Consider the following 16,031-nt stretch of genomic DNA (forward strand, 5'->3'; position numbering starts at 1 on the left):
GAACGACAACCTAAAGAAATTAATCAGGGACTTTGTCGTTCAGCTTTTTTCCCCGGAAATTATTGTTAAACAAGCTAGGGTAATTGATTCTGGTTGGACCTATCCAAAAACTGATGATGGTTGGACCTATTTTTTCAATCGCTAGTTTAGTCAATCTTCGCTTATTTTTTTTTCAAAGATCATTTTACTATCATAAAAAAAACTCTTTTTCTTCAATTTGCATGGGTGTTTTATTGAAAAAACTTCAAAACAATTGAGTTTCAATGTGTTTTCAAAACAGTTCACTTTCCACGCATTAGCTCGTCATCATGCCTTACTTTCAAACATACAAAAAAGGAATATTTTTTACATTTATTTTAATATAATTTATTAAAATACTGCTTTAAGGTTTAAACAACACGTTAGTACACCATTTATCCATTGGTTTCACTAAAATGTTTGAATAAATGACGAAATTCGAATAGATAAATATGATCATGGTTGGACCTACGCATGATGATGGTTGGATCTATGTGTTTCCTAAGACGGCCGCTAGGTGCGCTTCGGTTTGTCTACATCCTTTATGCGCAGCTGATTTGAAATTCGATTTCGTTTTGGCCGATTGATCAGTTTCTTCGATTGAAAAAATGGCTAAAGAAAAGAGTTATTCGGTCAAAAATCTTCAAGAGGCTATTCTTTTAGTAAGAGATAAATCACTTATCACGCGTATCATGCACAGAAAAGGTACAATATGCCGAAAACGACGCTTCACGCAAAAATTAAGGGAAGCCACGGCAAGAAATATGGAAGGGAAATAGTGTTGAGTGTTGATTTGGAGAACCACCTAGGGGATTGGGTTTGAATGAACGCTGCTTCTTGCAGTCTTAAGACGACCAAAAAGATCTTGGAAGCTGCTAAATACCTTGCGTCAATAGTTGGGCGTAAATTTAAAGGAGGAATTATTCCATCGTCAGGTTGACTGAAAGGGTAACCACCGATTTCCGAACTATCACGAAAGCGCCGAAAGAATCTGTTAATATGAATTTACATTAAGCACTTCTCATACCCCTTCTGTGAGTGAATTAACTTGAAATAAAATGTTAACAAACTAAAAATTGCTAACTAAAACTTATTTCCGAAAAAAAACTCCTAGGAGAAAATAAAAATATTAAAACTGGAATTAAGTTCTGATATTCTGTCATTTTAAGCCCCTAAATTCCCCGGGGGCACTCAGAACATGCCCGGATGAATCCAATGTGGTCCAAGGCACTCAATTTTGTTATTGACCTTGTTATCGAATTTGGAAGTAATGTGAAGTGTCGCATGATAGGTTTTATTCCTTCCATGTCAAAATTAGGTCCATGTTCCATATACCTTGGAACTTGTTCCGGCCATATCTCCGGAACCAGTTGACCGATTCCAAAAATATTCGATAGCTTTCAATGGGACCACAATACCTATAGTTTGACGTTAAAAAATTTCCAAATCGGGTCAATGATTTCCGAGAAAATGAGCCATGATGAATAGCTAATGCGTGGAAAGTGAACTTTTTTTTAAAAACAAAGTTAAACTCAAATTTCCTGATTTTTTTTCAATAGCAAATTCATAAAAACTGTATAAAAGGGTTTTTTCATGATACCAATAAGCTCTAAACAAAGTTTTTGAACAAATATGGGCTAAACTAGCATTTGCAAAAATAGGTCCAACCATCATCATTTTTTAGGTCCAACCAAGATCAGTATAGGTCTAACCAGCATCATAATTCTTTGCTGAATAAAAACGTTTTATAAAATCATTTGTTCATAATATTTAACTTTTTATGTTATTAGTAGAAACAAGAAAGGTAGATCTTTCCCCTAATCACGCATTTTTCATAATTATATGTTGAATTCAAAAAAAAATACGACATGAATGTTGACGTCGTGTGAAAACGGCCTAAATAGGTCCAACCATTATCAGTTACCCTACAATTAATTCATTCCTTATCGAGCGCTGAGCCGGTTAACACGGTCCCGGTCTCGTCACAAGACATTCAGTTTTGATTGTGATTTTTTTTTTCCACCCGTGGGTTTTTTTTTTTCGTATCACAGTGCAGTGTCCAGGTGATAAGCGCGCGTGTATCGGAAGCACCGGAATTCGGCGAGCCCGTTTATTTCGTGTGTTCACCTCTAAACTGGTGAAAGGTCATCATCACCATCATCGATCTCACCATCTGCAGCCACACATAAGCAGCAGCAAAGGAGTATCTACCGCCTGTATCAGCTGATGCGGTTATTGACTTAAGTATAATAGAATAGTTCGACAGTGAGCATGCATGAGGGCCTATACGCGATGATCGATTCTCTTCGTCGATTTTCTCTTTTGTTAATAACTCGCTAGATTTAACGTTTCTCGGTGCGTTTGCTGTTGCTTTTGATAGCCAATACAACCTGTTACTACTCTGCATTGAACAAATTCTTGAAAATTGTTTCGCTTAGCTGTAGCAATGTAAAGAGAAAATCGATGAAGAGAATCGATCATCGCGTATTCGCCCTTATGAATGCTCACTGTCGAGTTTTCTTTCGATCGCTTCGCTATTGGCGTTGACGGCGACTCTGTAGTTCTTTACTCCTATGAGAAAATCCATAATCAAACGTCAGACTGTGCGTGAAACATGGCGGACTTTGTACTACCCTTTCACTCCACCGAAAATTCCCATAAGAAACTGTCTAAATTTGCTGGAAGAGCAAAGTTTTCGACGGTGCCGTCAACGCCAATTGTATAGCAAAATTCTGCTTCGAGTCTGACACGTCAACGTGTGCTCGTTTCGTATTCGACCGATAAGGGAGAATCATGTACAGTGAGACAACCTTGATCAAGTAGTTAGAAGTTTTTTTTTATTATTATTATTATTATTTTTGTATAGTGTTGATTTGATTGTACACCGGGCAACAATATTTCATTATTATTTTTTTTTGTTTTTTTTCTTGGCATTTTTTTCATTTTTTTTTTATTTTAAGTGGTTGCCCGTATAAAAAAGAACCATAAATACACAATGAAATGTATTGTAACCAAACAATAGAATTTATTATATTAACAATAAATCATATTGTATACAACGATAAACTAACCATAACATGTATTATTTTCACTATATAATCTATGGTAAATGAGTAAATCTACAATAGAGCAAGGGGGTTGTTATGTATCTTAACAATAAGAAAAATCACTTTTTCACAAACAAAGATGAACCATTCACCATTAATTGTATTGTTGTTCTAATGTTGAAAATTCTTACTATATGGAACGTATTGTAAATCTATTGAAATAACAATATGCTAAAATCTCTTGTACAATATACAGACAATAAGATCGATTGTTGGCAATATATTTTGATGTAATTGTATTTTATTTTATGGTAATTGTATTGTTATTTTTTTCCGGGTGCGCACCGCTTTTGCGCAACACTTATGGCGTGTTCGGATGTCTACGTTGCGGTACTACCAACCGTTTTCGAAAGGACCATGGGTTGTATTTTTTCGGCCCAAAAATAAACCATTGAAAACTCTCGACATTACGAGAGATTTGCTGCGTAAGTATCCGGGAATCTTAGTACATAAGGAAAGATTCAACAAACTGCGTGTAGAAGCACCGAATTATGATGTGGCAAATAAAATTGCTGACCACGAGCTTTTTAGTGTTCAGTATAACATCTACATCCCTTCTCGAGATGTGGAGATAGAAGGCGAGGTTTCCGACGCGAGTTTGACTGTCGAAGACTTGAAACGTGCCTCGGGTAGTTTTAAAAACTCGACATTCGCTACCGCGCTAGTGCAGATACTGGATGTAAGGCAACTGCACTCAGTATCCTTGCTAGACGGTAAAAAAGTTTATCGACATTCAGACTCGTTTCGGGTGACTTTCGCAGGTTCAGTTCTCCCAAACTATGTTAAAATTGATGGTGCTTTTTTTCCGGTGCGGTTGTTTGTACAAAGGGTATACAATTGTACCAACTACAAAAGGCTGGGACAATCGGCCAGCCATTGCGGCAACAAAACTCGTTGTGGCAAATGTGGTGAAAACCACAAAGAGGATTCTTGCCACAAAGAATCAGTAAAATGCGCATATTGTGGCGAGAATCCTCACCCCTTGCAGGAGTGCCCAATGTACAAACAGCACTCCGATAAAGTGCAGCGTTCAATCTCTGGACGCTCCAAGCAGTCATATGCACAAATGGTAAAGGCTGCATCAGCCGTCCAAATAAAAACCAATTTTCGATTTTGTCAACTGAAGAATCGGACTCTGACTCATCCGATGAGGGTGATTCTACGGTGGTACACGCATCTTCAAAAATGGACGGATCCTCAAAAAGAAAATGTTCTTCCCCAAAAGTGCGCCGTAAGAAAACTAAAGTCACCTCCAGAAGATTGCCAAATTCTCAGGATAATGGGGATGAAAAAACGAAACCGAAAGCTCCTGCTGATCCAATCCCTGGATGCAGCAAGAATTTTCTGCCATGACCCAAAAAAGATAGTAAAAATAAAAAAGCTGCTCCTCAAACTTCTCAAAAGAAATCTAAGTCCGAACGAGGTTTGCTAGCTTTTTCGGACATTGTGGAATTCATATTAAATATGTTCAACATACAAGACCCTCTTAGAAGCTTAGTTTCTGCCTTGCTTCCAACATTAGAATTATATCTTAAGCAATTGACTGTTTCATGGCCCCTCCTTGCATCAATCATATCTTTCGATGGATAATTCGTCGAACGAGGTTGAAGATATGATCACTGTGCTACAGTGGAACTGCCGTAGTCTAGTGCCTAAACTAGACTCGTTCAAATTTTTACTTCACAATTCTGATTGTGATATATTTGCTCTCTGTGAAACATGGCTTTCTTCCGATAAAGAACTCAACTTCCAAGATTTTAACATTATACGCCTGGATAGAGACGATTCTTATGGAGGAGTACTTTTAGGGATCAAAAAGTGCTACCCTTTCTACAAAATTTCCCTTCCTGCTCTATCAGGCATCGAAATCATCGCTTGCCAAATAAATGTGAAGAACAAAGACCTTTGCATAGCTTCAGTTTATGTTCCACCAAGAACCTCCATTAGCCGTAGTCAACTCTGGAATCTAGTTTCGATTCTTCCATCCCCAATATTAATTCTGGGTGATATGAACTCCCATGGGGCGATCTATATGATGACAATAAAGCGGCTATTTTTTACGATTCATGCGACGATTTCAACTTGACTATTTTGAACACTGGTGAAGCGACACGTATAGCAAAACCTCCGGCTCGAGAAAGCCGACTCGACTTGTCTTTGTGTTCAAGATCGCTATCATTGGATTGTCTGTGGAAGGTTATCAATGATCCCCATGGTAGCGATCATTTGCCAATCATCATTTCAATTAAGTGTGCCCCTCACTTTGCAGAACCATCTCGAGTTCCATTTGATCTTACAAGGAACATCGACTGGCAGAAATATGCAACGGCGGTGACAATCGGTGTCGAATCAATAGATACGCTTCCACCATTGGAAGAATATCGATTCCTCGCCGATTTGATATACAAAAGCTCACTGGAAGCACAAAAAAGAAAAGTTCCAAGTGCACCCTTAAAAAGGAGACCAGCCACACCTGGATGGGACGAAGAATGCACAAAATTGTATGTAGAAAAATCTGATGCTTTCAAAGCTTTTCGTAGACACAAAACCTCCACATACTTCGAGGAGTATTCAAAGCTTGAGACAAAGCTGAAACAATTAATCCAAGCCAAAAAACGCGGTTATTGGCGCAATTTCGTCGAGCGACTCTCACGAGAAACCTCAATGAACACCTTGTGGAGGGTGGCTCGAAACGTGCGTAACCACTCATCTTCTAATGAGAGTGAAGAATACTCCAACCGATGGATATTCGATTTCGCTAAAAAGGTCTGTCCGGACTCAGTTCCAGCACAACACATTCTTCGAGAAGCGTCTCCGAGCGGCAGCTCTCTGGATAGACCATTCACAATGCTGGAATTCTCTATGGCTCTTCTTTCATCGAACAACTCCTCACCGGGAAGCGATATGATTAAATTCAATCTTCTGAAAAATCTCCCAGATATCGCTAATAGACGCTTGCTAGACTTATTCAATTCCTTACTAGAAAACAACATTGTACCGCCTGAATGGAGACAGGTCAAAGTAATAGCCATTCGAAAACCTGGCAAACCAGCGTCTGACCATAACTCATACCGTCCGATTGCAATGCTTTCGTGCATTAGGAAATTGTTAGAGAAAATGATCCTTCGGCGACTCGATCAGTGGGTCGAAACAAATAACTTGCTATCAAATACACAGTTTGGGTTCCGCAAGAGCAAAGGAACAAACGATTGTCTAGCGCTGCTTTCCACAGATATTCAACTGGCCTTTGCACACAAGGAGCAATTGGCTTCAGTATTCTTGGACATTAAGGGGGCAGTTTCCATTGAAATTCTGTCAGACAATCTGCACAGATGTGGACTTTCTGGAATTTTAAATAATTTCTTGTACAATTTGTTGTCAGAAAAGCAAATGAACTTTTCCTTTGGACAACTGACAACTTCCAGAATTAGCTACATGGGCCTGCCTCAAGGCTCATGTCTCAGCCCTCTTCTTTATAACTTTTATGTCAAAGATATCGACAACTGTTTGGTAGAACAATGCACGCTAAGACAACTTGCAGATGACGGTGTGGTTTCCGTAAGAGGTCCACATGCCGTGGACTTGCAAGGACCATTGCAAAGTTCCTTAGATAACTTGTCTTCTTGGGCTAGGAATCTATGGATCGAATTCTCGCCGCAGAAAACTGAACTGGTAGTGTTTACTCGAAAGCGGTACCCAGCCCAAATGCAGCTTAATCTATTGGGCAGAAACATTACTCAATCATTGTCTTTCAAGTACCTTGGGGTCTGGTTTGATTCAAAGTGCACTTGGAATACCCATATTACGTATTTGAAGCAAAAATGTCAACAGAGGATCAACTTTCTCCGTTCAATTTGCGGCACATGGTGGGGTGCTCATCCGGGAGACCTCATAACGTTTTATAAAACAACTATTCTCTCTGTTCTAGAGTACGGCTCTTTTTGCTTTCTCTCGGCAAGAAAATGTCACCTAAAAAAATTGGAACGAATTCAATATCGTTGTCGGCGTATTGCTCTCGGCTGTATACACTCAACGCATAACATGAGTCTCGAGGTTCTGGCAGGAGTAACACCCCTCCAGAACCGTTTCTGGGAGCTCTCTCTCAGAATACTAATCAAATGCGGAGTGACAAACACACTTATAATTGCAAATTTTGAAGAAATTTTTGAGCTGAACACACAATCTCGATTTATGAGAATCTACCACCACTACATATCGTCAGATATGTGTCTTCCTTGTTACACTCCAGACCGTGCTCACTTCACCAATCGCAGTTCCTCAATTGAATATGATCTGTCCATGAAACAAGCAATTCATGGGATTCCCGATCAACTTCGACCTATTATTATCCCGCGTATTTTTACTGAAAAGTACCAACACGTCAATTGCGTGAACAGATATTTTACAGACGGGTCTCGTCTCTGTGGATCCACTGGCTTCGGTGTCTTCAATGAAAACTCTAGCGCCTTCCGCAAACTCCAGGAACCTTGTTCCGTTTATGTTGCTGAGCTGGCAGCAATCAACTTCGCATTGGGGATGATTTCCAACATGCCCGCAGACCATTACTTCATCTTCTCGGATAGTCTCAGTTCGATTGAGGCTATTCGGTCGATGAAACAAGGTAGGCACTCATCTTATTTCCTTTCAATGGTAAGGGAGCAGATGAGTGTACTGGTCGAAAGATCATATATGATTACCTTTGTATGGGTCCCCTCACATTGCTCAATCCCAGGCAATGAGAAGGCGGACTTTCTCGCAAAGGTGGGCGCGCAGGAAGGCGAATTTTATGACAGGCAAATTCCACACGATGAATTTTACCATTTAGTGCGTCAGAGTACCCTTTCGAGTTGGCAAACCGATTGGGACAATGGAAATCTTGGACGGTGGTTACATTCAATTATTCCTAATGTTTCTTCTAGAGCGTGGTTTAAAGGCTTGGACTTAAGTCGTGACTTCATTCGCGTGATGAGTAGACTTATGTCCAACCACTACTCGCTAGATGCTCATCTCAATAGAATAAACCTCGTGGACAGCAACATCTGTCGGTGTGGAAACGGTTACGATGACATTGATCACGCAGTTTGGAAATGTACGGATAATGACGCCGCTAGAGAGCGACTTTTGAATACCCTCGAGGCCCAAGGAAGACAACCCGATGTTCCTATCAGAGACGTGTTGGGAACTCGCGATATCTGTTATATGCAGTCGGTTTATGAGTTTCTTCAAATGTCTAGTATAAGAATTTAATTCCTTTGTCTTTTGTCTCTCTTTAATAGTTTTTGTTTGTCTTGTCCCCCCGTCTCGATGAGTCTCATCGTCGCCCAATGGTCACCATAGCCGGTCGAACCCCAGACGAAACAAGAACCGCACTACCGTTAATACTGGCGACAACGCTCTGATGAGAAAAACGAAACCTTACCCCCAAGCTCCTCCCCTGATCCTATCCTTCAACAATGTACCTCTCTAACCTCGAGTAAGCCGCGAGTATTCGGCCCAACTCCTACTACACAGCAAAAAAATAATTTTGATATCACATCAAAGTGGATGCACTACAATCATGTCGAAAATTTCATGTATTTTTATGACCACATAAATAAACAAATGCATTAAAAGCAGTGTAATGTAAGTTCATGCATTGTATTAATGATAATTTTGTCCTTTTTAGCAAGTAATATTACACCATATTTTCGACATGATTGTAGTGCATCCACTTTGACGTGATATCAAAATTATTTTTTTGCTGTGTAGACATAGAATTAAGAGAATTTTGTTACAAACAAAGAACAATGAACTATCGGCTTCGTAAAGCTAACGCGATTGAGCCTTACAAATAAACGAACCAGATAAAAAAAAACTGCAATTAATTAAAAATGATTTTTCCCCATACAGTTTTACCTGCTTTACTACCAGTTCCCAGAGAGCCAAAAAATTCAAATTTGAGAGAGAAAATTTGCTCTGACGACCTCAATCACTCAACATGCCATGTATTTTGTTGACACTCGATTTCTGATTTCCTTTTCACAGATTACAAAAGAGAGTACCTGACACTACAAAACATGTCTGGTACCTCTATATATGCATTTACTTTAACATTTGAAATCCCTCCTTTTTAAATATTCTGCGCAAAAGATATTTTATGCCCCGCCACATACATAAAATTTGGCGGGAAATTCTGTGAGTGGTGAGCAATTTTGTGTGCAGAATGTGTAGAAAAGGAGGGACTTCGAATATTAATCTAAATGCATATATAGAGGTACCAGACATGTTTTGCACTGCAGTGTCCTCTGTGAACAATTAACGGAAAACATATTGTGCGTAGTTTTCGATAGATGTCACCGCAAACAACAGCAGTGACATCTGATGGAACATGAATGCAGAAGCTTGACAAAATGATTACTTCTAGATGCTCAACAAATCTCACACTAGCTTTCATTTCTCGCATCTACTTGCATCGCGCATCAGGAAATATTCAGAATCGTCATCAATTTTCTCTCTAGCAGCTAACCACTGCAAAACACCATTTTTCCTGCATCGCACCCCCCTCCCCCCCCTCGTATTATCCACGGAGTAAATCCAAATTTAGTTTATTTATCTATCTTCTGGTGTCAACATTGGAGTGAATTTATCTGGTATTAAGAGTATTAACCGTACCAACTTTCAAAAGGCTGACTTCATTTTTTTTCGACAGTAAGCATTTTGGGATCACAAATTGTTTTCTTCCACAATTCAGGCTGCATTGGAAGAAAGTTCTACAGTGGCGACATCTATGATGAATTTTTGTTGCATTTTTCAAATACACCCTACTCAAGGCACCATTCGAAATATGTATGTGCTAGTGTATTCATATGATATTGGGGTTTGCAACATGCTCATTTTCGTAAAAAAAAATAAGACAACCTTTTGAAAGGTGGTACGGTCCAACCCAAGGTAACTACAAATAGGTGTTCTAATGTGTCAAATTCATGATTCAGCCATGTTGGATTTTTGTATGGAACAGCGACCGAGTTTGCTTACAATTTGCTCTAAAACCGCACTTTTCCCCCCCGCGACCTCCTCGCCTATATAGTGACAAAGCTGTATCACCATTTATATACCCACCATGGTCCAACGCATATTTACTTTTGATACCGACCCTGTCTAGAGTCATATAGATTTACTTCAATGTTAACACCAGTATAGTTAGATAAACTAAAATGGTATTTACTCCCAGGATAACACTAACTAGATCTTACCACCATAAATGAGTTGAAAGTTCCTTATACAAATATAATCATAAAGTCACTTGAACATAAGAGTGTAAAGCGTTTAAAACTAATTTGATAAACTATTTAATTGTTTTCTTCCTTTATGTAGCGTGTAGTAGCAGAGACATGAACCTTTTTTTTTAATTTACCAGTGCTACATGTACACTGCAGTGCTGTGCATCGATACGGCTTATTTCAGCATCGGTTTGGAGCTGCAACATTGTGTGGATGTTAAATGTCACTCCTCGTGCCTATTTCACTTGACGAAATATTTTGATCAATTGTCAGCAGCATAGCAGTATGTACATTATTTGGTGAATAAGCGAAGATTGATTCCTAGATACTGCCTAAATAACGTTATGGTAAATACAATTTGCATACCCGACTGGCGATATTTATTACATCCTTTACTATATATGAAAAATTGCAATAGACCAAATTGTTTAACATCGTTTTATAATTTGTGTCGTTTATAAAGTTTGTTTTAACTGTTACAGATACGTCTAACAAGTTATTCATCTGAGGACTCGCTTATTTTTCGTGATTTGAAGCAATGTCGAAAAAAATCATCACCGAAAAGATTTTTGAAGTATGTTACAACTAATGAATATGATAATATTCTTGTGCTTGAAAATGTTACATTCAATCCACATCTGGTAAAGCTTTTGTACACAAAGTTCCGCCGAAATTTATGCAATGGCAGATGCATGTCAATTGGAAGCAACATTTCTGATAAACAAAAATCAGGTACCTTTGCTGTATGCACACAAATGCGGAAGGAATACTACAATGACATAGATTTTTGTTTAAAAGACTATGGACAGCTGGATAAGAAGAAAGTGAATGATATAAAAGAACATGAAGCTTCGTTTAGCATCACATATGAAGATTATCTGGATTCAACAGTATCCCCAAAATGGAATAGAGAATATAAAAACCCAGAAATAAATAATAAATACGTTGATGTATTGAGTTCCAATGAATCTACAATATTCCTAGATGCAATTGATGTGGATTATGATATAAAAGCACAGCAAGATAGTGATGAGGATACCATGAAATCTATCACTAAAACCAGTACAAGTAAAATATCACTAGAGAGCCTTGCGTTACCACAAAGTGATGAATTTTCACAAGAAGAGAGCATAGCCGTCTTGGAAACAAATACTACAAGGTATACGCAAATATTTGTATTGCATTTGACTTATATGTCAATTTATGTTCAACTAGAATGTTATTTGGATACTTTGCATGGATACACATAGACTCATTTTATAAACATTTGGATGTTGAAGTAATGAAATTGAATGTTAAAATAAAAACATCAAAAAAGGTTATCTTGCATTTAATTCCACTTAGTTAGTTTTAGTATCGTCGTATTTCAACTACAATGTGCAATCTTCATCAGTTTCATTCCCACTAAAAAATTATTAAAATCTAACCCTCGTAAGTAGGGGAGAATGGTACATAACGCACCCCCGGGGTAGAACGCACTTTTTCATTTTGTTTTGAGTTTTTCTTGGCATTTTGCATTTTGGAAGTGCTGCTTGATAAGACATCAAAAAAGTAACGAAATAGCCATTAAAAACACTAATGAAAGTGAGCTGGTGCGTTCTGCCCAGGGGGTGCGTTGAGTACCATTGTCCCCTACTCATCCCTTAGCTAAAAATATCAAGATCACATGTATAAAAATGAAACTACAATGTAGAGAATCGAAACCTACCTAACTAATAACCAAAGATTTAAGTAAAGATAGGGATAGAGATAGAGCATGTGTGAAATTTGAAAGTACGAAGGTATGAGGAGCTTTTGAGTGGGTTGAGTTATTTCCTTTTATATCCGTAATAATTGCTTATCTTTTGACAAATACTTGTAGACTTCCTCAGTGACAAGTACTTAAGCACCACAGAAGAATAAACAGCTTACGTATACGTATGAAAATAGAAGCCATATACGTGCAAATTTTGATTTGTTTTTAAACGAGTTCATTTTACATCATATCCAATTTAATCTGGAATAACACATCTTTCATGAATATCCAAGTCTCAGGTTAGGTATGTAGGTTCCGATTCTGCACGTTGTAATTCCATTGTTTATACATGTGATCTTGACATGTTTACCTAGAGGAAGAGTACTTAAGGGGGTTAGATTTTGAAAAGTCTTCAGTAGGAATAACACTGATGAAGATTGCAAATTGTAGTCAAAATACGACTTCTGGATACCCAAATGAATTAAGTGGAATTAAATGGAAGACAGGGTTGCTTTCACTCACTTGCTACAAAAAATTGGTTTTCAGAATTCTGAGATCGTACTTGTACGTAACTAGAAAAGGGTGTAAAGTATGTGTTTGACTCATAAAACTTGTCAATTTCACTTTCACAGCGTCACAATCAGCGATCTTATGATTCTTGAGCGTTAACTCAGAGTGAGCGTTCACGAATCGTAAAATTGCTGATTGTGGCGCACTGAAAGCAATATTGACAGATTTTGTTGTGTCAAACACATACTTCACGACCTCTTCTTGTAACTTACAAGTAGTAATTATCATTATAACATCTAATGATTTAATAATTCTGAAAAACGTTTTTTTACAGCAAGTGAGTGGAAGTAACCCTGATGGAAGATATCCGTTTTTGCTGTTTCCCAATTTCATTACATCAGGTTGGGTTCGTTGTATCAGGATTCGCCTAGATAAATGTCGTAGTTTTGCTATAATGTATTGATTTCCCACACTTAATCTCTCTTTTTCGAACGGATATGAACTCAAAAATAGAGTGATTCTACTATACATATATGAATTTATTTACCTTTCTACACGTACCGTTGGATTTGATGAAGAGTCACAAATTATTGAGATATTGTAAGAAATCTAACACTGCTTCTTGTTTGCAAATTCGTTCTACGAGTTTCAGTGTGATTACCTCTCATCCCAGCAGGTCTGGGTTCAATCTCAGTCGGTGCCGCCGGGATGTTCTTAGGCATAACATCTCTGATCACGCCTTCCTGCGGAAGGGAAGTAAAGCCGTTGATCTCCGGTTCATGAGTTGATGGGTCGGTAGGTAGGGTACAGGCACAAACGAAGTGACAGACGACTAACTGGCGAAGATAATAGAATTTTCTTAGAAGCTTGTGCCATCATCCACCAGATGGGATAGTATTTTTGTTTTGGTTTTGCACAAAGTTGATTTTGTGTACAATGATTCTTTGACAGTGTGCAAAGAGTGTATATCATTTTGTCATTTTTTTATGCATTCCAGTTTTGAGTAGAGTGAAAGAGATAGAACCAAAACATTCTAGTACATTTGGTGAAAATGCTAGTTCAATCCAGTAGTAGTGTTGCCATGTGGTACAATCCAGTGGTAGTGGTGTTGCCATGTGGTACACTGAAAAATTGCAATAGCAGGTTAGTCACCAAAGTTTTACACACTCATCGCCATGTTCAGAACCAAACGCAAATTCTTCGAGATAACCACCATCCGTCGTCTGGCTCGCCGTGGCGGTGTCTGACGTATCTCCGGTCTGATTTACGAGGTGTGCTGAAGGTGTTCCTGAAAAATGAGATCTGTGATGCTGTCACCTACACTAAACACGCCAAGCGTAAGCGGCCATGGATGTCATCTACGTTTTTGAAGTGACAGAGACGCACTCTGTTTGGTGTCAGAGGTTAAATCATCACCAACATTGGAAACAAAACGGCTCTTTTCAGGGCCACCAAGCTTATTACAGTAAAGAGTAGGAATAGAATTCATCTGCCTGTTTGTCCATATTCAGAACCACCGACCACACAAAATGCTCATGTAATCAAACTGGAAGCAGGGATACAAATTGTTTTGATCAACCTTGATCAACTTTGAATCGCCACGGCCGGATATTTTCGATGAAAGAAGCAACAATCTAGCATCTAACTCGACGAAGACGGCAGGAAACATTTCTGGATCAACAATAGAATAGGGCCCATGAGCATTTGTAAACAAACCGTTCCAAAGCCTCACAAATCGAAGGCCGCTCACACAAACCAACACCAACATCTTGTAGGTAGAAGTTTCCCCTATCCGATGATGGTGTTGGTTTGTGTGGGTGGCCTTCGCTTTGTGAGTAAAGGGCTTTGGAACGATTTGTTTACAAATGCTGATTGGCTCTTTTCTATTGTTGATCCAGATTTGTGAAGCCGAGTTATTTACGAAAGAGAGTGTCGATGAAGAGAATCGATCAATGTAGATAGGACCTATTGAAAAGTGACGCGAGATTTGTTTTCCGTACACTGAACGAATTTGACATATTCCTGTTATGTGGAAGTCTAATAAATTTGCGCTATAAGATAATCCATTGAAAATGATATGATTGAAAATGTGTCAGGTAAATTCTATATGAATATCTGATACATTTACAATGCTGATAATTTGGTAACTTTTATATGATCGTCATATGATAAATGAAAATCGATTAAATTATAATAATTAACTGAAATGGATTTGAAACCCATAAGCATAAGCTATACTTTTCACCACAATATAATATATGTGTCATAAATCAATTAAAGTAAAGTTTATGTGAAAATAACATGAAATTTACTTCTTCTTTTGACACATATATTTAATCGATTTCTAAAAATAAATTCGAAAAATAAACATCAGGCAGTGGGAGCTTTCACAGTTGTGCCTTTTTTTTATTGTAGCTGATTTGGGATTCGATCAAGATCTGTTGAGGTGTGATGCTTTCGGTGTCTGTGCTCGATTCCACTGGGCCACGGCTGACTTCAAGATTGAGCTCGTTCAAATAGCATGAAGTAAGAACAGCTCTCATGACATGGAATGTAGTGCAACTTTATGCTCGTTTTGGTAGAGTGAAGACAAATAGCACTGACAAATTTATGTTCCGTTTCGGTGGTGTGGTTTGTTCAAATCTTTCTTAATGCACCTGTGTGCAATAAATCAACGACTAAATTATATGATTTGATAGAACTGGCTCATGAAGTTCGAGTACTACTTAGGGCTGGAATCTGAATTAGCCGTGTAGAAGGCTTACAATTAGAATCATAGCAAAGTAAATATTACAGTAGAATCATTTTTTTTTTCAATCTCAATACATTCTTTTCTGGAACCAATTATCATATGAATGAGTGTACGTTAACATCGTTGAAAATTGTTTCAATAATTTATAAAAAACAATCATGTAAGATGTATTTTATTGGGAGCGATATTCATCCCAGAAAAACATACAAAAACAAATGCTTGCTGTTGGATTTCTTAAAAGGCATTTCTATATGACTATTTAATGATTGGGATAGATCTGTTTACAATCTTTAAACGTCAAAAATCAAAGGAAGCTGTTACAATGAGATATACATGTTTTCCTATACTGCAAAGTTAAATGACAGTCCAATAGTTTCTACATGTCTATTTACACGCGACATATCAACAAACGTCAAAAATCAGTAAAAGCAATTCCAATAAAATATACATGATTATCTTATAAGATATATATTTTAGTGAGCAATATTCATCATGAAAACAGGTATATTTTACTGAATTTTCTCATAGTGCAAACTTATATGATTTTCCATTAGTTTCTAGATGTCTGTTCCCACCCATGACATATCAACAGTTTTTCACCATGAAATATATCAGACAATATTCATATACTTCTTACCTTCGCTAACCAC

At 37.9% G+C, this 16,031-nt stretch overlaps 1 protein-coding gene across 3 annotated transcripts in view; it reads left to right on the top strand.

Moving 5' to 3' along the window:
• The first annotated feature begins 2,013 nt into the window (after positions 1–2,013).
• The window catches only part of LOC135714870 (inactivation-no-after-potential D protein-like), a 271,137-nt gene continuing 257,119 nt past the window's right edge, over positions 2,014–16,031 (top strand). Inside the window, exons 1-2 of one of the 3 annotated variants that reach the window (XM_065238284.1) lie at positions 10,365–10,731; positions 10,867–11,543. In XM_065238284.1, coding sequence (XP_065094356.1) covers positions 10,729–10,731; positions 10,867–11,543 — 680 coding nt within the window. In that variant the 5' untranslated portion in view covers positions 10,365–10,728. Of the gene's footprint in view, positions 2,263–10,364; positions 10,732–10,866; positions 11,544–16,031 lie in introns of those variants that run through there. The other 2 variants (XM_065238283.1, XM_065238285.1) reach the window with 2 other exon arrangements.

Source organism: Ochlerotatus camptorhynchus, unplaced genomic scaffold (genome assembly GCF_037179485.1).
Source record: "Ochlerotatus camptorhynchus isolate MF236.1 unplaced genomic scaffold, CSIRO-AGI_Acam_v1.1 ptg000747l, whole genome shotgun sequence".
Classification (NCBI taxonomy): domain Eukaryota; kingdom Metazoa; phylum Arthropoda; class Insecta; order Diptera; family Culicidae; genus Ochlerotatus; species Ochlerotatus camptorhynchus.